The 25328-nt window shown below is 52.2% G+C and overlaps 9 protein-coding genes across 9 annotated transcripts; 5 read left to right on the forward strand and 4 right to left on the reverse strand.

The window, feature by feature from the left end:
• The first annotated feature begins 317 nt into the window (after window positions 1-317).
• Window positions 318-2259, forward strand: BJX68DRAFT_65856 (cytochrome P450). The gene is made up of 4 exons (XM_071049573.1): window positions 318-776; window positions 848-1048; window positions 1095-1846; window positions 1918-2259. Exons 1-4 carry the CDS (start codon window positions 401-403, stop codon window positions 2113-2115), a joined length of 1527 nt encoding a protein of 508 aa, XP_070899985.1. The 5' UTR covers window positions 318-400; the 3' UTR covers window positions 2116-2259.
• On the reverse strand, window positions 2131-2978 carry BJX68DRAFT_65860 (SRPBCC domain-containing protein). The gene is made up of 2 exons (XM_071049574.1): window positions 2734-2978; window positions 2131-2663 (listed from the first exon to the last, which is right to left on the reverse strand). The coding sequence occupies exons 1-2, from the start codon at window positions 2791-2793 to the stop codon at window positions 2256-2258; spliced, it is 468 nt and encodes a 155-aa protein (XP_070899986.1). The 5' UTR covers window positions 2794-2978; the 3' UTR covers window positions 2131-2255.
• A 566-nt stretch (window positions 2979-3544) lies between these two features.
• Window positions 3545-5243, forward strand: BJX68DRAFT_265978 (uncharacterized protein; the record flags this gene model as incomplete). Its single annotated transcript, XM_071045368.1, has 4 exons — window positions 3545-3597; window positions 3664-4296; window positions 4349-4626; window positions 4681-5243. 4 exons carry the CDS (start codon window positions 3545-3547, stop codon window positions 5241-5243), a joined length of 1527 nt encoding a protein of 508 aa, XP_070899987.1.
• Window positions 5244-5303: 60 nt separating this feature from the next.
• BJX68DRAFT_265979 (transcription factor domain-containing protein) lies at window positions 5304-8750 on the reverse strand (the record flags this gene model as incomplete). Its single annotated transcript, XM_071045369.1, has 7 exons — window positions 5304-5704; window positions 5765-6060; window positions 6124-6230; window positions 6277-7262; window positions 7311-7365; window positions 7969-8594; window positions 8663-8750. The coding sequence occupies 7 exons, from the start codon at window positions 8748-8750 to the stop codon at window positions 5304-5306; spliced, it is 2559 nt and encodes an 852-aa protein (XP_070899988.1).
• Window positions 8751-9128: 378 nt separating this feature from the next.
• Window positions 9129-11008, reverse strand: BJX68DRAFT_65887 (acyl-CoA carboxylase subunit beta). The gene is made up of 3 exons (XM_071049577.1): window positions 10324-11008; window positions 9692-10277; window positions 9129-9626 (listed from the first exon to the last, which is right to left on the reverse strand). The coding sequence occupies exons 1-3, from the start codon at window positions 10936-10938 to the stop codon at window positions 9148-9150; spliced, it is 1680 nt and encodes a 559-aa protein (XP_070899989.1). The 5' UTR covers window positions 10939-11008; the 3' UTR covers window positions 9129-9147.
• A 133-nt stretch (window positions 11009-11141) lies between these two features.
• Window positions 11142-13133, forward strand: BJX68DRAFT_254735 (putative pyruvate carboxylase; the record flags this gene model as incomplete). Its single annotated transcript, XM_071042926.1, has 2 exons — window positions 11142-11185; window positions 11231-13133. The coding sequence occupies 2 exons, from the start codon at window positions 11142-11144 to the stop codon at window positions 13131-13133; spliced, it is 1947 nt and encodes a 648-aa protein (XP_070899990.1).
• Window positions 13134-13264: 131 nt separating this feature from the next.
• Window positions 13265-15011, forward strand: BJX68DRAFT_66068 (putative inositol 5-phosphatase). The gene has a single exon (XM_071049578.1). It carries the CDS (start codon window positions 13396-13398, stop codon window positions 14719-14721), a length of 1326 nt encoding a protein of 441 aa, XP_070899991.1. The 5' UTR covers window positions 13265-13395; the 3' UTR covers window positions 14722-15011.
• A 5723-nt stretch (window positions 15012-20734) lies between these two features.
• BJX68DRAFT_265983 (putative RNA 3'-terminal phosphate cyclase) lies at window positions 20735-22111 on the reverse strand (the record flags this gene model as incomplete). Its single annotated transcript, XM_071045370.1, has 1 exon — window positions 20735-22111. One exon carries the CDS (start codon window positions 22109-22111, stop codon window positions 20735-20737), a length of 1377 nt encoding a protein of 458 aa, XP_070899992.1.
• Window positions 22112-22782: 671 nt separating this feature from the next.
• On the forward strand, window positions 22783-25182 carry BJX68DRAFT_265984 (uncharacterized protein; the record flags this gene model as incomplete). The annotated part of the gene is made up of 1 exon (XM_071045371.1): window positions 22783-25182. The coding sequence occupies one exon, from the start codon at window positions 22783-22785 to the stop codon at window positions 25180-25182; it is 2400 nt and encodes a 799-aa protein (XP_070899993.1).
• Between the last annotated feature and the right edge of the window lie 146 nt (window positions 25183-25328).

Genomic DNA, 25328 nt, shown 5'->3' on the forward strand with positions numbered 1-25328 from the left:
TTATCCTCAGGTGTGCGCAAATTTCTTGTAGACCAAGACTCCGCTGCTCTCAGCATAAATGTACAGAGTTTCGGCACGTGGACAAAAATCCGATGCCGCACGATATATGTATTACCATACTAGGCTGGAGCTATTTACCTACAGCGTTGTACAACGTTGGAGGAGTTAATGGGTCCGGGGGACTGCTCGACGGATCGCACGGCTTCCAATAGGCCTGCACGGTTGCATGGAGGACCACACCTCCGCAGTGGCGGTGGGGGTGGGGTTAGCTTGTCGATCTACACCCCCAAGCTTCGCAAACACTGTCAAACGCAACAGTTTATTATATAAGAACCTCAAATGGAACCCTCCACAATGCAGACTCAGTGAACAGATTCCTCCCACCACCTTCCTCTTCATAATGCACATCCTCCTCCTCCTCTCCCTCCCCCCAATCCTCCTCATAACACGGTACATCCTCACCGTGCTAGCCACAAGCTACACACACCGAACCCTCCTCTCCATCCCCGGGCCGCTGTGGACACGCTTCACGCGCCTCTGGTACTTCCGACGGGTATGGAACGGCAAATTCGAAAAAGACAACATCGCCCTGCACGAGAAATACGGAACCGTTGTCCGGATTGCTCCGGGGCAGTATAGCATCAATGACCGGACCGCACTGAGAACGATTTACGGGCCCGGGACGAAGTTCGCGAAGAGCGCTTGGTATGAGGGATGGAAGCATCCGGATCCGGAGAGGTGGACTTTGTTTCCGGACAGGGATATTAAGAGGCATGGTGCGTTTGATTTCGTTCAGATGGGCTTGAAGGTGGGGATTACGGGAGTGGGGGCTAACTTATGGCAACAGGTGAGACTCGGAAGCGCTTCTCGAGCTTGTACTCGATGAGTTCGCTGGTGTCCTATGAGGAATTCGTGGATCAGAGCGCAGATGTCTTTTTCCAGCGACTGGGTGAATTCGCGGACCGGGATGTGACGTTTAACCTCGGCGAGTGGTTTCAGTTTTATGCGTTTGATGTCATCGGGCAGATTACCTATGGGCAGCGGTTTGGTAGGTGGCCATCCGTGAAGCTGCAGTTTTAGACTGACCATAGTAGGCTTCCTTGACAAGGGCCACGACATCGACGGGACGATCGACGCCCTCGGCCACGTCCTTAAATACAGCACATTGATCGGAATATACTACGAGTGGCACCCGCGTCTCTTTGGCCCGCTAAGCGGATTCAAATGGTCTGGAGCCGGTGGACGCACATATCTGATGCGCTACGTGCAAGAGAAGATCGCACAATTCAGCTCCAAACCAAAGCCCGCCGTTAAAGAAGGTTCACTAAAGACACAGACCTTTCTCGAGAAAATGATTCTCGCCCGAGACAAGGATCCCGAGAAGGTCACAGACTACCACGTCTTCATGATGGGTCTGTCGAACATAATTGCTGGCTCCGATACAACAGCTATAAGTCTCTCGGCTATACTCTACCACCTCGTCCACAACCCACCCGTCCTCGCGAAGCTCCGCGCAGAAATCGACGAGTTTACTCAACAAGGCCGTTGCAGCGAGCGCGTCACGTTCAAGGAAAGCCAGGATATGCCGTACTTCCAGGCCGTGATGAAAGAGGCCCTCCGCATGCATAGTGCAACGGGCCTACCCTTCTGGCGCGTCGTGCCTCCCGGTGGCGCAGAGATTAGTGGACATTTCTTCCCCGAGGGTGCGGTTGTCGGGGTCAATGCGTGGGTGTATCACTACGACGAGGCCGTCTTCCCAGATGCGAAGAGTTTCCGTCCGGAGCGGTGGATCGAGGCTGAAGAAGATCCTGCGAGGTTGAAGGTTATGAATGAGGTTTATATGCCTGTACGTCACATCCTTTATTCACTCCTGCTTTATTGTTCGTCTTGCGTATTGATTGCTAATCGATATTGCAGTTCGGTCTTGGCTCAAGAACCTGTCTTGGGAAGCACATCTCCATCCTGGAGATGTCGAAGCTAATTCCTCGTATTCTACGCGACTTTGATTTCGTTGCGGAGAAAGCGACGTGGAATACGGAGAACTTTTGGTTCGTCAAGCCGACTGATTTTAGCGTCAGGGTTCGAAGACGGGAATCGAGTTCTGAGAAGGTGTGATATCATGAGAAAATAGCTATGAACAAATATGAATAAAGAAAGAATAACAACTGACGCTACTATATTACTGTATATAAAGCAGAACAAAACGAAACCACACCAGCATTCAATGAAAACACACATCAGTCAAACTCTCAAAATTATTGACTCCCACTTCCCTCAACCCACCTCTTAAAATCCACATTAAACCCCTCAAACCCCTTGATCGTATCTCCTCTCATGCCCGACAGACTGCCCATCCACCCCTCCCCCATAATCCCGGCCAGCAATCCAGTAAAGCTCTCCTCATGCACGAGCCTCGTCTTCGTGCCCCCATCGACATCCTCAAAGCGAAAGATGTGCTCCCCCGTAAAAACGAGCGGAAGCGACCCGCGCCAGGAGAAAATCGTCGGCTCGTTGCGCACGACCACCGGGGCGAAATTCATGTTGCCCATTACGCAGGCGAGCTTGTCGCCTGGGACGAGCGTGTGAGGATCTTTGGCGGGCGTGGGTGTTATGCTGCCCACGAAGCCGGTTGTGTATGTTGGGATGGAGGGGAAGTCGAGGAACTAGTATCTGTTAGTAGGGGTTTTGTTCTTGTCGGAACAGCGATATGGGAGGTTTAGGAGGGAAGGATACCTTTTCGCGAACAGCCGCTGGCGGAGCGTTGATTTCGATGGATGTGGTGATGAGAAGCATTTTGAGATGTGGTTGAAGGTTTTGTATGTATATCTGGGTAAGATGGATAGAATATGGTAGGCAATGAATGTAGGCTCGAGAAGTGGATTATATGCCGCTAGAGAGGACTGTTTTCTGTATCTACTTTCATGATTCGCACGAGAAATACCTCTTCTTATATACTGCAGCAGAGCATACATATCTTCCGCCGCCGACCCTCCGTCCTGACAGCCCCAGAATCTCCGAGCCATGATTGATCGAAAGGGGACACGGAATTCCGCGTCCCGTGACACTACACGGGAAAACCAATCAAGCGGCGCCGGTGCAGGACACTCTTCCCCCGATCTCTGCTCCGTTCATCGCACAGCCCCACTCACAACACCAATTGACTGTACAGAGCATCGCTCGAGTCTCGACTCTCTGCAGAGCCTGAAGAGCCTAGGACCTCGTCTCAGCCAATCGGGAGATACGACCTAGTTGAATCTAGACTTCCTACTTGTCGCGAAGCCCGCGATTCAACCTCTCGCTACCTAGTGCGGGCTTGTGCAAGCAATGCCGAGAAAACACCGGCCTCTCCGTCCTCGAGAACCAAAGGCTTGTACTGCTTGTGCGCGGTTGAAGGTTAGATGTGAAGTCCCAGCGGGGACAGAGGGCTGTACGCGGTATGTCTTACTTACCTACCTATGTACTCCTGAATTCCTTGTGTTGTTGCCATGAGGCTGATGCAGTATTGTACGTATGTAGATGTCTCCGCTTAAATCGGGAATGCATCATGCAGGCTCCCGGGGCGCATAGACGGGTGGATGCTGTGGGTCGCGACTCGTCGTATGTGGCTCGCCTATACATCTGATCCATCATCTGTCGCTGACGGGGTACATATGTACATGACAGTGACCTCGCTAGACTCGAGGAGAGACTCGAGAGCATCTCTGCTGCGTTTACGGCGCAGACGCCATTATCTATACAAAGCACCCTCGAGGAACGAAGCCGCGACTCGACCTCGATACTCCCCGACGACCTCCTTTCAACTGCCTTCGGAACCCAAGCCCTCCTAACATCCTTCCAAACCGAACTATCCCCCTATTTCCCCTTCATCGTGCTACCAATGGGAATAACAGCAGCAGAGCTTCAAGCATCGAGCCCCTTCCTCTTCGACACGATCCTCATGGTATCCGACGTAAGCAACGCAAACCGCCAACTGCGCATGGCGCGCAGGATCCGAGAAGCGATCGGGAGTTCAGTCGTTGCGAATGGCGAGATGAGTCTTGATCTCATTCAGGGATTACTGGTTGTTCTCGCGTGGTATCAGTTCCAGCTTGAGCTGAAATCTTCGTTTGGTGGGTTTCTGCATGTGGCGCTGGGGATGCTGCGTGGGTTGGGGTTGGGTCGGAAGCCAGGAGCTGGAGCTGGAGGAACGAGTATGCTGCGACTAGATGATTTTCGATTCGATCCTACGCACCAGAATGCGGAGCGTACTTTGGATGAAAGACGGGTGTACCTTGGGTGCTTTTATCTGACTGCTGTGTATTTTGCCCTCTCACTCTGCTTCTCGGGCACAGCTAATAAATATAACTAGAGCCTTGATATGTACGGACGATGTAGAACCCATGCGATACACGGCATACACGGAAGAGTGCTGTCGTGTGCTTGAATCCGCTGGGGGCTCTACAGACCTCTATCTTGTTCGACTGGTACGGGTACATCGGATGGTGGAGAGACTTGGTCGTATGGTCTCTCTTGATGACGATGCCCCTTATGAGGAGTCTCCTACGCCAATCTTAACGCGCATCAAGTCTTTTGAGGCGGAGTTGCAGCGGACGAAACAGACGCAGCCGCCCCACAGTCTTCATGACGGTGCGCTACCTTTCAAAAATGATCGGGTGGAGATGGCTTGGCTAACGCTTCTAGCAATTCTTCAATTGCATCACTTTACCCTCGAAATCAAGCAATACAGCATTGCCCTTGAAGACGACTTCCCTCGACACGAGACACACCTATCCGCAGGCCTGACCCTGCTCACCTCATGCCTCAGCGCAGCAAAAGCATTCATCGATCTATTCTCAGCCATCCCGACGCGAAATTACCTAAACCTCCCATATCCGGTTTGGTCCGCTTATTTCTACGTCCTCGGGACGCTATCGAATCTTCTGCTCTTCGCCGGTGAAGGTTGGGACCGCGACCATGTTCGGAATACACTCCACCTTGAAGGGATAATCGAAACCTTCATTGCCAAGATCGAGGATTTGTCGAGGAACAATCACCAGCATTCGTACCAGTTCCCTGAGGCACTCCTGAGACTTGTAACGCGACTCCGTGCGATTGGAGAAGCATATAGGGCGAGAGTTGCCGCTCAAATGGGAACAGAGCCTCCAAGACACCACTCCGAGGTCTCAGAACCCGTGGCCGACGAAGCCCGAGATATAATGTTCCCATTACCACACGGCTTTTCATGGCGATTTCTGCAGCACTGAGGCTGTGATGTCCCGGGAATGAGTTCCTAGTAGTCGATAGGCCTCTTTGGGAGACAGAGTTCACACTGCACCCAAACTCAACCGCCGATACTCCATGATCAACCCATTCACATCCGTCATATCCGTATGGTCATACCTTTCCCTATCTCGCACCTGACTCCTTCCCGCAGCCGCTACCTTCTTGTCTTCATAACTCGAACCATCTGCCTCACCTTCTTCATCATCATGGCTATCCCCTTCGATCCTCTCAACGATAATCCTCGCCAGATGCCAGAACTCCGGCGAGTAGCTTACAAACCCGACCTTCTTCCAAATCTGGTCCGGAGTGTCGGGGACATACTTGTCCTCTGCCTCGCGCTGGTTCCAGATCCGGCGCCAGTTCTCTAGTCCGGTCTTTAAGGGAAGGAGGGTTGATTCGAAAATGATCGAGTTGCGGAGGTGGAAGGTTAAGGAGTGGAGGGCTATGCTGTTAGACTTTCATTCTGACAAGGGAAAAGAGCGAAAGGGAAAGGGAGGCGTACTCTGCACAGCAGTGAACAAGTTCAAACTCCCCATACGCGAGTACTCATCCACAGCTGAGCTTGTCAACTCAGTTTGGCAAATAGTCTTCAAAACAGAGGTAATGGAGAGACGCTTTTTCCAAAAGGTCGTGGTCTCCCACTCCTTCAATAACCGGAAACATTCCTCGGCTGACTCGGCCTGAAAGCAGGCTTCGGGACAGGCCATTTCCATCTTGAGCTCTGAAACGACCATCCGGGGCGGCGAGTTGTGGAAGATTGTCAGGGCAACGTCGAAGAGGAAGACATATGTCATTGTTCTGGCTTATCAGCGCGGTCACATACACTGGGGCTGTGAATAATGTTGAGGGCAGAGTACGCACCGAATCAATCCCTCTTCAACGGCAAACTGCTGCCACCATGTTTCCGAGGGCGTGTCCATGCTAAGGTTTCGATGAGAAGCGGTCGTGAGGCCGATATCTCTCGCGAGCTGTTCAAGTCAGTCGCCCGCCTACACAGCGCTGGGAAGGTCTTACCATAACCATGGTCGCATGTCGATACCTCCTTACCCTAGTCCTAGCCTCCTCATCCCCCTCTCTCTTCTGCAAGGAGCATACCAAGTACACCGTCTGAACACACTCGAGCCTCTTCTTCTTCCTCCCGACATACTGATCAAGTACCACTGCCTTACCTCCACTCCCACCGCCGTCTCTTTCCTCCCAAAAGGAACTGTCACTAAACGCCAACTCCTCGACCACATTGAGCCACATCCGCGCCGTGACGGCATCCTCGCGGTGCGGTGAGAGACATGCCCCAATCAACACCGTAACACAGAGCAACGCAGGTGGCGCAGTTTGCGGGTCGAAGGAGGCGCGGTGCACGAATGGACAGTTGGGATACCACAGGGACCAGAAGTAGCCTAGGTAGCGGGTGATATTTGTTGGAGAGAAAAAGGAGCGAACGGCGGATTCGACATTGGGGGTCCAGTCAAGTTTCACGACGGTTGCAGAGGCTTTGGTCGTTATGATGTTGCGGAAGTGATGGAGAATCTCGTACGTTCGAGCTGTTAGGGGGTCGAGGTCTTCGGAGGTGATGTGGAGCATGGCTGGCTCTATTGTTTGATGTGCGGCAGCGGAAATCGATGAGGTGATAGGCAGCTCATGGCCACCACCGACTGTGCGGGACTCGTGTTCGTGCTTCAGTATGAGCTTCTGCCTCTCCTCTAGTGTCTCAGGCGCTAAGAACGTACCCATCCCGTTCTCGCTGGTAAAATGCGCTAGGAAATCAAGTCTTTCTGCAGTGATGATATTATCAGAACTCATATGGGTACTCGTGGAGTAGAGCCAGTCCAATGCCGAAAAGTCAGACGGGTACGGCATCGACATGTCCATCAGAAAGTCATCTTCAAGGCCATGGGAGAGATTCGTCGTCCCAAACAAAGGAGCCTGAGACTGTGCTACGGGCATCGGGCTCTGCATCGTCGCTTTACACGTCTTCTCATGCCGCGTTTTCGCATCTCTACCTATCTGCGTTAGACTTCCTTCCCTTCTCCAAGAACCTAGAAACGTACCGTCGTGTAAAAGACCTCTGGCAGAGACTACACTCGTATGGCCGCTTATTCTCATCTAATCGAAATACGATTAGCACTGGTAGAAATACTCTGTATGCGCAGACTGACGCGATCTCAAGTGGCGCCGAAGATGCTCGGCACGGCTAAACTGCGTGGAACACAGGCCACACTGCCATTGGCCTTGGGACATCGTGGTGTATGACTAGCTAGCTTGGTGCGGGCTTGGATGAAGGAGCATTAGCTTCGATGTGCTCCCACACGGAGCAAGCTGGGCGAGACGGTGAGGTACACGAGAGGGGAAGTCGGGGAATGTGGGGGAGAAATGGGGAAATAAATGTGGAGTGCGGTCCGGTTCCGCGGATTCGGTTAGAGTTACTATACAACGGGTCTGTTTATGGAGACAACGTTCACTGAATGATTGGGACTGGATAGTAGACCTAGATGATTTGCAGTCGAGATTTCTCTCCAGAGATTGTAAATATGAAGTTTCTTGGTGGAGAAGATTGGTAGAGTTCGAGGACTAAATAGGCGGCCCATCGCGCCTTTCCTAACAAGATAAATTATAGAATCATAGAGTGTAGAAGTAAAACAATCAAGATAAAAGAAAATAATCCTACAGCATAGCTCCCAGTACCAACCCAACGATCGCCCACCTTACCACCTTACCAACCCCACATCCAACTCCAAGCCTACTCCCCCCATTCTCCTCATCACCCCCCTCTAAAACCGTCGACTCAACCCCTTCACCCACAAACGGCTGCCCAGGCAAGTCCTCACTCTGGTCACTCTCCGCACTCAGCGCCGGCCGATACTCATTCTCGAGTAATCCGCACTCCACCCGCTCATCATCCTCGTCGATCCCATTCGACACCGAAATCGGCAAGTCAAAGACTGTGTAGTAGTCTGTCGAGTTCCAGCGGAAGGACTGATGCAGCGAGATATTATAGCTCCCCCTCGCGCCCTGATCGTCGCTATCGCTATCGCCGGCTCCGACAAAACAGTCCGGCCACACCCAGTTTACGTGTTTTACCGTTGAGCCGGGCTCGAGGGAGAGGATTGGGCCGGTGTATGCCGTTACGCTTCCGTTGGAACTAGAATCCGAGTCGGAGTCCAGATCTATTGATACGAGTGTAGGAGTCGTCCCGTTCGAGACTGTAAAGTTTCTCTCTGTCTCGCTCGATGTGAGGAAGATGGTTATCTCGTGGAAGCGGGTGGGTTCGTCGTCGTCGGGTGTTAGCGTGAGCTGGCCGTTGCCGGAGACGTCGAGGGAGATGTGGAGTGTCTCTATGCGTTGCTCGTTAGCAAGCGAACTTGATGGGAATAGGCGAGAAGAGCGAGGTTACGAGACTCACCACCCCCCAGCGGCGTATACGGCTGCGGCGCATTGACGATCGCCAGGCCCGGCGTGTAGATCTGGCCGTTGACGAGAGTGAAGTTCATCTTGTAGATCGCGCAACAGAATATAACACGGCGAAACTTCTCCGAAAGCTTGGTAGCTTGATAATCTCGAGAGGGTCGAGAAAGGAAGTGAGCAGTTTTATCGACATGGATGGATATTACTGCCAAGAGCTTCATTTCCGGGGATCCGGCTAAATGGATGAAACTGAGTCTAGGGCTGAGCGCTTGCTCCACTATTTAATATATTTTAAGATGATTCACCAGGGAAAGGGTTTTGACTGGTGATTTCATATATTCGAGGGGTACCACTTCCCACGGCGGATATGGACTTATGGCTTTCGGTTATAGGAGAGGGTTTGAGTGCTTGCATCCAGGGACTAAATATGGATTTGCAGGCACAAGACCATGCAGTCAGGTACCATTCGACATGTAAAGCAGTTCAAGTAAAAACAGGCTGAATTCTCCCCGCTGCCCTCTCCACAAGCCGAATCTGCATCAACCCCTCATAAACATGCTTCGCCCACCCACAAACAACCCTCCGCGTATCCTTCGGATCAATAATCTCCTCAACGCCAAAGGCATTCGCCGTCCGGACCGGGTTCATCAACCGCCGATACTCCTCCTCAAGCTCCGCATACCGCTCCGCCTTCTTCCCTTCCTTCTCCGCCTCGCGCAGCTCGTGCCTGTGCCCAACTTCGATCCCGCCCTCGAGCGGGAGTGACCCCCATTGTCCGGACGGCCAGGCGACTTGCGTGTGCGGGTCTCGCGCGCCGAGCATCACGCCGCCGGCGACGCCGTATGCGCGGCGGGTGATTACGCTGAAGATTGGGGTTGTTGTGGAGAAGTAGGCTTTTGCGAGCTCGATGCCCCAGCGCATCGTCGCGGTTCGTTCGGCGATTGTGCCAATTGCGTAGCCGGCTGTGGAGTTTGTTAATTTGATCTGGATTGGGTTGAGGATATTGGATGGGATATGAAGTACGTACGGACGTCGACGAATTGTAGCACTGGTAGGTTCATCACGTCGCATAGCTTTAGGAGGCGCGCGAGCTTTTGGCTGCCTCCTGCGTCTAATGCGCCGCTGTTCACCTCGCAGTTCAGCGAGATGATTCCCACGGGTCGACCGCCTAGCCGTGCGAGGCCGGATATTGCTGTGCGGCCCCAGAGGGAGCCGATCTCGAAGAACGAGTCGCGGTCGACGACGCTCTTGATGATGGTCCAGGGATTATACATGCGCGTTTGTTTGCGGGGTATAATCCGGCGGAGAGACTCGTCTTCTCTGTCTTCCGGGTCATCGCTCGCGATCACTGGAGGCGCATTATATCGACCGCAGTCGGGCAGATAGCTGAGGACTGTTCGCAGCTGCTCAAAGCATTCGGCTTCGTTGGCCGCCACATTGTCGATCGTACCGTTCGTGCAGTGGATCATGGGCCCACCTAGATCTTGGAAGCCTAGACCTTCTTCAAAGGTAGCGCCTTTTACTACCTCTGGGCCTGCGTTGAACAATGCGCCTACGTCTGCTGCCATGACCGAGAAATGGCATGCAGTGACTCGCGCGGCCCCGAGTCCAATCTATCCGAGTCAGTCTCTGTTGTATAAGACAATTTGGAATACATACTGCAGGCCCGACAATGGCACCAAGATTCGGGATTCCTTCGTTCAATTGCCGGATAACCTGGTGGAACATTGGCACGTACGGGAGATAGCTCCAGCCCTCTTTCCGAATAGTCGTAACACTCCCTCCACCGGAGCTACCATCGACTAGCTTAACCACGGGTAATTTAAGAGCGAGAGCCAGCTTCTCCAGGTAGATCGTCTTCCCTGCTGACGCCCCATCCGCATGCCCACTGCGTAGCGAGAAATCATCTGCCGTCAATAGCACGCTCCGACCACGCAGTTTTCCCTTGCCCTGGACATTATTGCTGGGTATAAAGGAGACTGGCTTTTCGCGCATCGGCCCCGTTTTCTCCCACGTCACCGTGCCGGATAGCGAGCCAATTTCTTCAAAACTGTCGGGGTCGAGTAGTTGCTCGAGTCGCTCGCGCACCCATAACTTCCCAGCCTGTTTTTGCCGAACATAGCCGCGACGTGATGTGTCTGGTGTTGCGGCGATCGTGCGCAAGGTCTGGATTTGTTCGCGTACGTCGGCATAGTCTGCGGGGAGGGCTAGGTGAGATGACACTTGGCGCAGTCGTTTTGACGCTGACGATGCGGGTTTATTGTCGTTCGACATATTCAATCCGCCTGTACTTTGATTGTTCTTCTGGCCCAAAGTCGTGGTCGTTGTTATGTTTGATGTCAATGTTTCCCCCCATGAGGGGTAGCTTTCAACAGGCCGAGGACCGAGGCCAGGACAGCACACAGGACCTTGACATACATCATCTCAACCGGCATCTCTACAACCAATTTTCAACAACCATAGATACCAAACTGAACATGACAGTCGCACGCTCAATCCAACGGCTTCTAGTTGCAAACAGGTACCATTCGCCGCGATGCGTTGTTGAACCCCGCTAATGAAATAGAGGCGAGATTGCCGTTCGCATCTTGCAAGCGACACGAGAGACATTTCCGTCGATAGAAACATTCGCATTATATACCGAAGATGACCGCTCACACTGCGATATTGGTCGCCCGCATAGAGCTCTGCAGATTACATCCGATGGCTACTTGGATATTGACCTTCTGGTCCGTCTCGCCCAACAGCATGCTATCGATGCCATCCATCCAGGATATGGATTCTTAAGTGAAAGTGCCGAGTTCTCCAAGCGCATGCAGGATGTTGGCGTTACAGTCATCGGGCCCGGTTGGGAAGTCCTAAATCGCACAGGGGATAAACTCAAGGCGAAGCAATTGGCGCAAGAGAACCATGTTCCTGTGTTGCCAGCTTTGGACGCCTCGACCGACGTACAGCGGATCAAGGAGTTCGCTCACGCCGTCGGGTATCCTATCATGATCAAGGCTGTCGATGGTGGTGGGGGAAGAGGTATCCGCCTAGTACGTGGTGATGATGAGCTTGAAAGCGCTGCTCGAGCATCGACGGCCGAGTCGCCAACCAAGACCGTGTTCGTAGAGAAAGCGGCTGTGAACGGTTTTCACCACGTTGAGATCCAGATTGTCGGTGATGGTACCGATGTGCAACATCTATGGGAACGTGATTGCAGCATACAACGGCGGTTCCAAAAGGTTGTGGAATTCGCACCATCATCGATCCGCAGTGACAACGAAGGGCTGGTGAGCGAAGTAACTAATGCAGCAGTACGCATGATGAAGGCAATCCGCTATCAGTCTCTTGGGACCGTAGAGTTCTTGGTCAACGAGCAACTTGGCGAGTTCTACTTTCTGGAAATCAACCCCCGCATCCAGGTTGAACATACGATCACCGAGGCTATCACTGGTCTTGACCTCGTTCAAATCCAGCTCCTCATAGCGCAAGGATACTCGTTGGCCGAAGTCGGCTTAGGGACTGAGCCCCATGCTCAAGGCCATTCCATTCAGCTTCGATTATGTTCCGAGGACCCACGTACCAACTTCTCCTTGAGCGTAGGGAAGGTGACAGAGTTCAGCGTCCCCACAGGCAACGGAGTGCGGGTAGATACCCATGTCGACATGGCAGGCCTCAGTCCAGTAGTGGTGGGGGCGCAATTCGACAACCTGTTAGCCAAGATCATCGTTACCGGATCATCTACTTGGAAGGCAACAGTTCTCAAGGCACGAAGGGTCTTGGCTGACACACGAATCTCAGGCGTCAAGACAAATCTGGACCTGCTTCGAGGAATACTTGATCATGAAGACTTTCTTGCCGGGAAAATAGACACCCAATGGCTGGAAAAGCACATCGACCAGGCAGTGCAATTAGGCGGAGAGATTTCAAAGTCGCTGCAAGTACCCTCGCAGATACCTCGTCCGGTCAGCTCTCACAGCCTACCGTCGTCAAATATCCTGTTCAGGCCAGGCGACTCATGGTCAATCACTCTCGAGCCTCTGAAAGGTCAGGGAAACCAGACGCAGCAGCAGAAACATCACCTTCAGCTCACTCGCGTGTTGCAAAATGACTTTCCCTCTTCCATGTCGGCAGAGGTAAAGTATACTACGGCTGCATCTGAATCCGCTTTCCGACTGCAACTGGAAAGTACAAACACCACTGCTGCGGCCCTGGTTTCGTCACATCGGCGTGGAGACCCTCGTAATCCACGACATGTTGTGCTACCGATATCAGGCAAGCTGATCGAGGTCTTGGTGGCTCCAGGAGACATGGTAGAGGAAAACCAAGTGGTTGCGTTTGTTAAGCAAATGAAGATGGAGCTAGAGGTAAGAAGCCCACGAACAGGGCGAGCACAATGGGTGTATGAGATGGAGGAAGAAGAGGATGTGGCCGACGGTATTCTCCTGGTTGAGCTAGAAGAGGAGTTGCGAGGCAAGCTATAGTCTAGATTCAAGTCAAGTAAGCTCATAAGCATAGCTGGTCAATTCATCAATTTTGATGCCGCAACCACAGAATCATCAAGTTTGTTGACATTGAACAACTTGTCCAGCCGGTGTTTTGATGGCAGAAAAAGAAAGTCTAAGGCGGTGAGTAGCTTATCGATAAGATAAGCGCCCTCCAAGCGACGTCACCATCAGGAATTCACAGCCAACTTGATCCTCTTCATCCATCTATCTTCGTCCTTCAGGGGGGATACTGGGCGTCATGGACTCTCTTCAGCTCTACTTCGTCACATATAACTGCGCTCTTACGCTCATCGACGTCGAGCACTTCTCCCGCCACTTTTTCGACGCTTATCCCGTCACCGACAATTCCAGCTCCACATCCCCCGACCTTATAGTGCTCAGTCTCCAAGAGATTGCTCCCCTCGCCTATGCATTCCTTGGGGGCTCATTTATAGCACCATATTTTGCAGCATTCTCTGAGGCCGTGACGCGAGCTACGTCTGAGCGATGGGGAACCCCCTATGTCAACGTCGTGACGGATCACAGTGGTATGACTGGACTGATGATCTTTGCACGGTCAGACGTGGTTGACAACCTATCACCACCGGATATCGCGAAAGTGGGCTTTGGCTTCCAGGAGATGGGCAACAAAGGCGCCGTTGGGGCGCGGATATCTTACTCTGCGCCAAATGCACCGCAGACAGGGGCCGATCTGACCATCGTTGCTGCGCATCTTGCGCCAATGGAGGATGCCGTGGCTAGGAGGAACTCAGACTGGCGTAGTATAGTAGAGAGGCTGGTATTCAGCGACGCGAAGACACCGATCTCTGAGAATGACGATAACGACGAGTCAGAAAGCGCAGCACTCCTGTCAGGCAACGCGCGTTCATCCAAGTACCCAGGCATCTTTGCGCCTGGTAACCACCTATTCCTCGGCGGCGACCTCAACTATCGCACGTCCAACAGATTCCCATCGAAACAGGATATCCTGCGATTCCCTCAGGCAGATGCGGAACCCAACGACCCCCTACACTTCTCCCATCTCCTCAAAGAGGATCAACTGAAGCGCGAAATGTCACAGTCCAGGTGCTTTCACGGCCTGACCGAAGCCCCCATCTCATTTCCGCCAACCTACAAATATCACAGCGAAGCACAAGTAGCCGCGCGAGACCCGTCGCACGCCGATAAACCCCCACAGTGGAAGTGGGCCAGCCACCGTTGGCCGAGCTGGTGTGACCGCATCCTCTTCCTAAACACTCCACCCGGTCTAGGAGATGAATCCAGGGTGAAGGTCCTACGATACGACGCCCTACCGGTCTCCCCAACCTCCGATCACCGTGCCGTCGCCCTGACGGTATCCATCCCGCTCTCCACAAGGAGAGTTCTAGATGAGTCTCAGACGATAGCCCCGTTCCCGATCGACCCGGACTGGGCGAGCCGGAGAGACGTGGCGCGGAGAAAAGAATACATTGCAGGATGCTTGGCGTATCTCGGATTGACCTGGGAGGGCAATGTGCTCTTGCTGGCTACGGGCATCGGCATCATCAGTGCCTGGCTCGTGGTACGATCGTTGTACAGTGCCTGATTCTTACCACTTACCGCCTTGATTGGACCTATCAAGCATACTCATCACCCGACCCCGTCCTGTTCTTCCCTATTAGAGAACGGAACCCTTGGAATCACACGATGTGTGACTGTCTTCTAGTGGATGGCATATGTCCCGGGCTGGGAGCCGCCAACCAGAGGGGCTGAGAGCGATCATTTTGGTGCTAGGCGTCCCTTACAGTGGCATAGCCCCTCTGCCCGTCTTTGTTACTGCCCCACCTCGGGAGCTTCTTTGTTCGAGATTGACCCTCCCTGCCGTTTCTCCGGCTACTCTTTTACCGGATTCTATAATAGCGCCTGCTGGGTTAGACAGCTAGCTACCTGTGGAGTTTGTCCGCATTTTCTTGGTGCCGGCATATTGAATCGTCCATGGACTGCCGGGGCTTGGGCGTGCTTTAGTTTGGGAGGAAGCCAACAGTAATAACTCGTCTCATTGGATATTTGGACCATATAATCAGCATTAGCATTAGCAGTGTACATTTCATGATGTTAGACTCAAGCAAGCTCTATTGGTAGGGGGCCGGTCTACCCCGAAACTCCAGCCGTAGCACCGCCTCCAATGCATCGCAATCTCCATCTTCGTATTTTTAGTATTGGGATTAGAGTCACAAGCCTCGAGAAAGATCCTACGAAATCACTTCTTACAATTTCCTACCCAAGTGTGTCACCCCCAAGTTCCTCATCCGGAGCCTGCCAACCTAGGCACATACTCCCGCCCATCAAACAAAGAATGTAGAGCTCCGTTCCATTCCCATCCGTCGCGAAGCTGAGAGACCCCAGCTCATGAAAGAGAAGTAAACGGCACGAACCGAGTGACCCAAAGAAATCGACTCACCGAGGAGCGAGTCCCGTGGCTTAGCATAGGATGGGTTGAAGAAGTAGGCGATTTCACAGGTGGAAGGTTGGGCTGTGGTACGGACACTGCAGCCATAAAGCAGGGCATACAGAGTACAGGACAAAGGAATCTACGGACCGGCGGAGGTCAAGCAAAGGACTTTTAGTGGTGTAGGGCTGATCCGGTGGCAAAGGTCCCACTTTCAAAACGGTCAAGAAGGGTGTTTTCTTTGTTTAGAAGTCAAAATTTGTCGAAGCCACGAACGGGTTTCGGAGAATCTCGATGAAAGAGAATCTGAGAGAGCCCTGTAAGAACAACTGATCCTGGCGATGGTCATGCCAGTCGCGGTGGGCGGAAAGGCTTTGAGCGAGCATTCCAAATCATAGGTCATCCGACTGTTTTTTGTTGGCAGATGGTAGGCTTCCAAGCCCTGAGACTTAGAGCGACTATCCATCTCCGGTATGTCGCTGGGTCGATTCTTTTAGTGTAAAACAGCGACCGCAGCCAGGGCTTGCCGAGTTGTTGGAGAGCGTAACTGGTTTTGACAGGTCTATAGTTAGTTGCCTCATTGGTAGCCCTTCGCGAGAGACGGCTGTGAGACGGCTCTGTTCGTTTCTCGCCCCCAAGTACAATACCCGATTAACAACCTACGTGGCCCCGGTCAACCTTTCCAGATAATGGCATTGGGGAGATCTGCATAGTTGAGCGTTATATGGAAGCACGTAAGCCTGCGGACACCTTGGGTGTGTCGAGACTCTTACGCTAGCGCTGGAAAATTTCAAGAGCGCCGCAAGCGTTTTATTCACCCTTGTCTGTAATAAGATATTAGTAGCCAGTGAGAGGCCTCAATAGACGCTCACCCCATGGGGTACCAAGGTATTAGCTTGTCATATCCATGCTCGGAATATCCTCGGGTAGCCGGACGGAATTTGACATGACAACGGTTCAGAGCCAACACAGCCGATCTACATACTATAGATCGTTCCAGACCGAGACCCCTAGCAAGGCGTGAAGGGGGCGAAAAGTTTGCATCAGTATGTCAAACCACGGCAGTTTGAGGGCGGTTGGAGAATCTTGTTAGACGCGGGAGATCGAGGTCCACATACGAACAGCAGCGATGCAGTGGGGAGGGAGCTCGATCTGTTGGTGTCCAGAAGTTCAGGTTGCCTCCTGCAATAACCGGACTTATTCGTGTTTGCTTCTCCCATAGGTTGAACCATCGTATCCCGCTTGATCTCGATTCTCGAATTCGAGACATGGACACGAGTTCATCGGAAACACTGACCCACCGCTACTTAATCAACTGCGATGTATATTATTTCGTGGCGGTTGTTTCGAAGCACCAAAGGAGATCAGGGGCTGAAAATGGATATTGGTCGATGACTCGCATGCTTAGTATAAGAGAAGTCGTTGTCGAGGTTACCACGGGGCTGGGAGGAGCCAGAACCGGTAATCGGTGTGTCCACCGACGCGGCTTGCACTGTATCCTGAAACAGTCCATAATGATAGCAAGGCTGAGCACGCAGGTATTCCGTGCCTCTAAGGGAGAAGTTTTCCGAAAGTAACAATGCGCTTCTACACATCTGAGCTCCCACGTCAGCGAGGTATCATACGACAATGTGCCGTCTGTTGGGCCAAAAACCTGAATTTCTCGTTACTCTGGTCTTGAGTGAGGAGTCCATATGTAAGATGACGAATGCGGCAGAACTGGCGAGAAATTGTTTGCCAGGACAAGGCACCAACTCGTGGTCTAGCCACGTAGATTCTTTCCTCCAGCCTTGACCTCGGAAATCCGGAGCTTCTGGACTCATGACACACTCGTGGTCCAGCAGAGCGCAAAATGATTGGGCTGTTCGTCGAAAGTGACGATAGTTGTAGCATTGCAGAGTCGCGATCAGGAAAGAATCCATGGCAAGCACATGATCTTGTCAAGTGACCACCACTCGCACTCCGGGTTCTCCCTTCCAGGCTTGCCAATCTGCCCCTCAGTTTTCTTTTCCAGTCTTCCCGAGCTCTCATTCGCATTCCCTCCTCCGACATCATCATCACGCTCTTCCCAGTTGAGCACCCGATTAGACCTGTCAGCAAGGGTCACCAATCGCCATGCACGTCAACGGGCATCCCGGCGCTTGAAGCTTGGGCGATCTGAATGAGCCACGGCGCACGACTAGCCAATCCCTGCCTCGAACAAATGCAGTTTGTACTGTATTACAATTACGCAGCTCTATCAATCCTCAAGACTAACCCTCACTATCCGCGGCGAGAAAAAGGAGCAAATCCGGGCTCGGAACTGCCTTGAGGCTTGTGGCCGTAGTCAGTCCTTGCAAATCGGAGATACGGATAACGGACGGAACCCTTGAAGCGACCAGCCGACGACTGGTTGTTTCAACGCATGAGCAGTTAGGAGAAATTTGAAAGGAGAAGCGAAACGCTCAATAAGAGCTGTTGGAGGTTCAACCGGTCTTAGATCAAGGTCGAATGATCGACAGCCGCTCCTCAAATGCACCAGAGTCGACTATCGCATCCAGGCCAAACGTCGTCGATTTGGGCGATCCTAGGCATTGACAGAATGTTCGTTTTTCTGTTCGCTTTCTGAGAAGACCAGCACAAAGGAAAAACATTCATTCGTGCTCGATTGGTTGCAGCTTCCGCTCATGCCGGTAGCCGAGATTTCCAAGGCCAAGGTCCAATGTAAACCCAAAGAACCAGACGGGGGCTGTCTCGCCTAGATGTTCCAGAAACATCGGATGGAATGGAGCCTTCGTGTGACGGTTTGGGACCCAAGATCTAGACGCCAACGGTAGACTGCTGCCTCGTCAATCCGAAACTCCAGTGGCTATGGAACCGTCAGGATTCCCGTTAGGATGACCAACAACATCTCTGCCACCCAATCATGCACAACCAGGCGCGAGGCCGTGGAATAATTATCTGACACGGCCCAGATCTCCCTGCAATGAAGCCTAGGGTGACAGCTAGGATTCTGCGAGTCATCCTTCAGTCGATCAAACCGTTGCTGCGAGCAATCTCGGGAACTGATCGACCTGTTTATTGTTCTGACTTTAAATAATAATAAGAAAAAAAAAAGGACAAAGCTGGTGGTCCGGGGGGACCCGAAAATCTGGACCAGGGCACAAACTCACGGTTTGATCGAGTGGGACAAATCAATGATTAATGTTGTGGTAAAAATAATCACTCGTTCAATCAAGACTCTCGCATAAGGCCAATAAGCAGCGCCAGGGTCAGAGTTTGTTGGGCAACTTGAAGGGAGCGCAACAGACTGCCTTTTCTTTCAAGTTTCTGGAGCGCGTCGGTGATGCCCATGTCTTACACCCGGGTTGGATACCAATGGGTGCCTTGTAGATAGTCTTGTTGTCGACGGTCGTTGAAAACAAGCAGTGAGAAGTTTCGATCGATCTATTCAGAAATTAATTTTGATTATTTCTTTTTCTCCTGTTATTAATATTGGACCCCAATCATAAGACGGCGCATTAATTGTTGCCACAATGTAGTTTAATTCCCTGCCATGGCCAGCCGTCTCTGCCTGTGACACTATTCGCTGTTTGACGCGATTCCACTCCCAATTCCTCGTTTCAAGTGAATCGTCCATGATATAAATCCCACTGTTGCTCTTGGAAAGTCCGGAATTCCAGATCAAATCTCAGAAATCGCACTCCCGCCAGTCTGACAGCGCCCATCCATTCTTTGGTGACTATTGCCGGTCAATTTGCCTTGCGTTTCTTTCTCCATCTGCAACCCTGAAGCTCTGCCGCTGCTTGCTGCCTGCATCGATCTGCCCGCAAGCACTGCAAGCACTTCGCACCGCCCCTATTTTTCGGCAGACGCGGTGGCGCAGCCTAACCGTCGACACTAACGCATTAGCGGACTCCAAACGGGCCTCATTTGGGCTGCGATCATTTTCCTCTTTCTGCCTGCTTGGGTCGCTGCAAGACAACGGCCTCTCACGATCCTGACGTAATTGTCGTGTGGCTTGCTCAAGGATTGGGCATTCGGCTGTTCTTCGATTCTTCTTTTCTTTTTCTTTTTCCATTTTCAAATAGTTGCTTTTTTCCCCTCGATTTTGACATTGTGTTGTCGTCCGTTCATTATTATATTCACACCCGCCGCTCTCTCCTCTTACTGCTCTCCTTGCCTTCCCTTTCCGTGGACAAACTTTCCTTAACCCCAGCTCGGACCAAACCTCCCTCGACGGGACTGCAGATCTGCCAGGACCTTTGCGATCTTCACGCTACCTACAACAACCACATCATCCTCTTGCGAGAAACTACTCATCACCACCACTCGTCACCATGTTCTCTTGCGCAAACTACCCTCGCGGATGCCGCGGCCGTGCCAACCAGCAAGGAGCCAAATGCCCTGACTGTGTCGTATGTTTTGCCTCGCTCTCTCTACACAAGCTCTAGTGGCTAACTATAGCTCGCAGACATTGAACTTGCGCCGACCAGCCTCATCCTCCCCCTTTGCTCAACCCAGAGACTACCGCCGCGCACTACCATCTGAAATCCTCCAAAACTCACCATACCGGGCGATTGCCAGAGAGATGGTTTAAGCCACCGCTGCCACAAAACAACCCTAAAAGGAATGCGAGCTGGACATGGACGGACCCCGCCAAACTTCAACCGGATTGCAAGGGTCCTGCAGGCTGGGACCAGCGCTAGGGAGCTTATGCTGTGCCCTTCTCGTTGTTCCATTTCTTCTTTCAACCACCTTTTTTTCCCCTTATTGTTGTTTAAATTGATGCTCTGACTTGATGCATTGCTGGGAGTTCACATATACCACACGGAGGGAGGCTATCTCGATTTGCGCAAAACATACCACGGTCCAGGCGGCTAGCACTGATTTTTATTTCCTTTCTTTCCACTCTTTTGTTCTCACCCTCTTGATGTCTTTCCCTTGTACAGAGTGAAGAACCGACGGCAGAATCTTTATTGCGTTTTTCTCCTCCTCTCCTTTTGTTTTACTTGCTGGAAATAGAATGCAATTGATGGGGGCCATCGCAAAGCGTGGCCACGATTACAATTTTTCTCTTTTATGGATTACTGTATGCGACACGTTGTAGAATTCGCTTGGGTTGTCATATCTCTTGTACAGGTGACGGTGAAATGGGTCATGCCTAACCTGCTCTGGAGCTCATTCTAACTTATCCCAGGGAGTCCTCTCCAAGCATCTGTCGACACACCCATTGCGCAGTCTGCGTATGGAGACTCCAGTATCTATCATCCTCGTGGCTCTCACTGTCTTGTCGCTTATCAGTTCCGGAAGATTTTCCCAGCGCCTCAAACACAACCAACTGATCCCTCATATACTCATCAACACAAGGCCGGTGTCGCGCAGTTCCTGATCGATGTGCTGTTGTCTGCATTTCGGTATCATAAAGTTCTCGGATGAAGCTCTCCACGCATTCGTCAACCAGCCCATTCACTCTACTAACCATATCCTCCCGGGGTTTGTTTTTCCCTTGACGTTTCTTATTCTTTGGCTGTTCTTTTGGCCGCTGTTTCAGCGAACCATGGAGCGCATCACGACCAATCTTGAAACCAGTTGACATGTGCGCCACAATCAGCACATACATGCATGATCGACTATGTGTGGCCTCGGTAGTGTGGGTTCGGATGGGGACACTTTCGCTAGTGCTGTTTTTCGGGCTGAACTCAGGAGAAAAGACAGACAAAGGTACTTCCTTTAACTGTTTTCGGAGAACCCTATAGACCTGACGTTCCAGAAATTCGCGTACAGTTTCCGCCTGATCGGCCTCAAGTTCTGCAGCTGTATGATCATCGTGTCGAGAACCGCGTGGTAAATCCCGTTCGACCTCCACGAGGTGATCATCAGGGGCGAGGATCGTGATGTCGATCTGGGAAATTTTGCCCCGTTGGTGTCGATGCAGATCAATCGATGGTAACTCTGCCCTCGGAGATCCGCCCGTTGCCCTGCGCAGAGGATCAATCACGAACATCACTTTTCCCATCTGCACTTGACCATGTCCTGATGCCCACCCGCGCTTCTCAAGGCGCACTGAGAGCGGAGGAAGTCCAACCCGTGCGAAATTAGGGATCAGCACCTGGGACGCATAGTCGTATGATGGCGACGATGATACATTGGTACCGCCGATGATGCTCAGGCGGATCTGGTCATCGGTGGAGGAATAGAGGAGGTATGGATAGAGCGCCTGGAATACGAGGAAGACGGAACCGGGAGTCGGAAGTCGAATATTGATATCTGTATTCGTTCGACGGGATTCGACCTGATCGTGTGAAGGAGGATAAAATCCCAGCGAACAAGAGCCGACCTGGGCTTTGACGAGTGTACTGCCGCTTAGCTCCCCAAGTGTCTGGACAGCAGCCATATGCGACGCCTTGAGCCCTTTCTTCCCAGATCGGTTACCTCTAATATGCTCGATCTGGAGAGGCTGGCCAGTGAGCGCGGACAATGCGATCGCGATGCGAACCAATTGACCTCCTCCTTCCAGTTTTCGCCCGTCGAGGCGCACCGGTTCGGTGGGCGGTACGTGAGCCATGCTTCTGTTCCTGGTTCTACCGTTGATTCTGGAAATGTATCTGAAAATGGATTTACTTCTGTTGGCTGCGGCCATATTTATTCATTCGCGTTGTCTCGCTCTGCGTGACTCCTTTTCTGGGGAGCATGCAAGAATGACTCAGAAAACTCTGTCCAACACAGCCATCGCGGATTCTGAGTCAACATTGGTAAACGACTTTCGGCCAATGAAGATCAAATGTTTGGCCCTGTCTGATCCAGACAAAAGTCCCTGGCTGCTCAAAGCCTTTGGTGTCTGTTGGTAGACTTCCGGCTGCAATGTTACCCTTTCGGGAAACTGCGATGGAGGCATCGCGACACTTTTGGGACGATTCCTTCTCGTCTCCATTAGGCAAGACCATGGAGGCCGCTCCTTCCTTCCAAGTATCTACAATGGCACTCATAACATCATCCATCGGTGCAGGACGCGAGTCATCTTCACCACATCACAGTTTCCTATCGCACATCTATTTCCTGGAATAGATATACGCCAATATAATAGGATTCGACCCCCGCAGCATGAACACTAAAAGCTGCCTGGGAAGATCCAAATCCACTCGAATCGTTCGTACGAGGCACAGCAGTTCCTTAGCAACCGAAACCCTTGATCCAGATATCGCTCGATTGTTCGCAACAGCCGCAGCATCAAAGGCCATGTCACGCTCCGCAGACAGGACTTCAACGCTCTCCGAAGGCTCATATGACCGCCTAGGTGGGCCTCTCAGGATGGCAGTTCCGCCCAGAAGATACAGGCGCGCTGAATGCTCTCACTCGTCGGGAAATTCGTCGACTGGTGATGAGGGCTCCCTGCAAGACCACAACCAGCCCTGGTCTGCGGCTCTGCCATCTATAAGTGAGTTCGGTGGTCTTGAGGACAGAATCGCTTCCCTTCCTTCCTCCTATCGCCGGCTACGAAAGTCACGGTCTATGTTTTTGACCAGGCAGCGCTCTTCCCATGCACCATACGCCCCGCCGTCCTGCGAGTCGTACTCTCCTAATGTCGGTGCCCGAGGGGCTACTGCGGAAGCACCGAGGCTTTACCGAACTTTAAGGCGGTCCATGTCTTTTCTGAAAGGCGAATATCAGCCTCAAAATACGCTCCGGCACGCCAAAAGCCACGATGTGGCTATTCAGTTAGCGCGCTCGCAATATGAGCAGTCTGCCATGAACAGCCCAGAGTCTCCTCATTGGGCCCAGTTACCGGTGTCGAAGACCAGGCGAGAGCATAAACCTTTCCGAAAGACATTTCGGACTTCTGGCACTTCCGAAAGGACGTCAGTGACCTCATCGCCCTTGGATCGAGTCAGGGCTACCGAGTCTCACGGAAGGGCTAGGGCTTTCTCATCCTCTATTAAGAAGGGCATCAAGCGGGTGCTAGGAATTTCGAGAACCTCTTCCGAGCATGAAAGAGTACAACTATCCCCATTTCATAGCCACTACTGGTCTCAATCTCCTTCGACATCCGCCAGTAACGAAAATGATGATCCGCGCAGTAACGAGATATCCGATGTCGACGAGTCTCGGAGATCGAAAGACCCTGATCGCGTACGATCAATGCGGAGAATGCAAAGCTCGGCGAGCCTAGCAACAAGTAGTTCTCGAGTGACAAGTTGGGCAGACTCCACTGCAGCGAACACGATCGCAACACCGAGGCCAGGGGGGCAACAACGCCTATCTATCGTCTCCGAGCAAGGGAACATTCGTCAACCTCATTCGGAGCCGTTCTCACAAAGTTCGATCCAGCAGCCTCATAGCAATGCCGTCGATAGCCACCGTTTATTCTCGGCTTTGATGAAACGAATTGGGGGAGCCCATCCACAGAGTTCGAATGAAGAGATTGTCCTCGGCCACGTCAAAGAGCATCGAGCTATTCCTACTCAAAGTTCACTCCATCTCCGTCCCAGCAGACACACCATCCGCCAGGTGCCTAGCGACTGTTCAATAGACTCTCCAAGGTCGTTTGCCACCGCTTATGTCAATCCCCCAACTTCCCATGAACGATTACTGACTTATAGCGCTGCCAATGTTCGCGAAGCTGTCTCCGGCCCTGAGGCACACGACAATGACGAGGCTAAACCCAATGAGAGGCAAAGAGAAGGGACTGATTCGTCCAGTGTATATTCTCGCACAACAAGCGGTAACTCGCCTTTGGCAAAGACTGTTCCCGATTCACCCGACTCAGAGGCGGAGCCAGGTGTTGCGACCATCTTTGAGTCCGAAAGGACAATATATAGCTCTCCCAAAAGAGCTACCCAGTCTCCAGATGACCACATCCCAGCGCAGTCAGGTGTTGACTGGCACAACTTCATAGAGTCGCAGATAGCCAAGATCGAGAATGGAAACCAGCCCCGACGTCACTATCGTGAAGATGCTCAGATCCTGGATGACTGCGAGTTCTCATTCAACTCCGCCTTTCCAACTCGTAAGGTACGAGTCGAAAGCAGAGGCATAAGCCAGGTTGGCGATGACCGTGCCGCGCTTGATCGGAGAGTGTCGACGAGCAGTAATTTCTCACGCCCTTTCAGTCGATCTTCCAGCCTGCGTACAGTTGTGAAGGTACAGGGGCCTCCAGCCAACGCTTCCTCAACTCCTATATCCCTTGCGGTGTCTGATGATGTTTTCCGGGATTCTGGTGGGCGAGAAAACTACATGAAGTCATCCCATGCAGGACAAATCGAGCTTGGAGTTTCACCGATGCTCTCGAGATCTGGCAACAAGCCCCGAATGCCAGAATCTCCAACCCCGAAGAGCCACCTCGTTGAAGTTTCTCCAAAGATGAACGGCGGAAAGTACGCACAGTACTCGACCAAATGGTCTCCGGGATCCCAGGAAGCAAGAACACTCCGCAGGAGACGGTCTACCCGCTTCAACCGCGAGAACCGGAAGGCCACCAACGAGAATGCGAAGCTCGAACACAACCTGTACGATCAGCCGTATGGGCTCCAGTCGCCGATGTCCAGCAAGCGCATGGTGGAGATATTCTTGAATAGCCGACGGCGTCAAATGGGAGCCGACCTGTCTGATGATGGAACTTCGGAGCCAGCCTTTCTATGATGCGTCATTAGTACGGAGCACGACAGGTTTTACTTGGGTAAGTATCCTCATTTTGTATGGAAAAGTCATTCTTTGGAGCTATACCTGTATGATAAAGTTATCAGTGTTGAGTCGAGATTCTCCTTTGATGTATCTCCAACAGCTGG

Source organism: Aspergillus pseudodeflectus, assembly GCF_044049435.1.
Source record: "Aspergillus pseudodeflectus strain CBS 756.74 chromosome Unknown BJX68scaffold_17, whole genome shotgun sequence".
Classification (NCBI taxonomy): Eukaryota; Fungi; Ascomycota; class Eurotiomycetes; order Eurotiales; family Aspergillaceae; genus Aspergillus; species Aspergillus pseudodeflectus.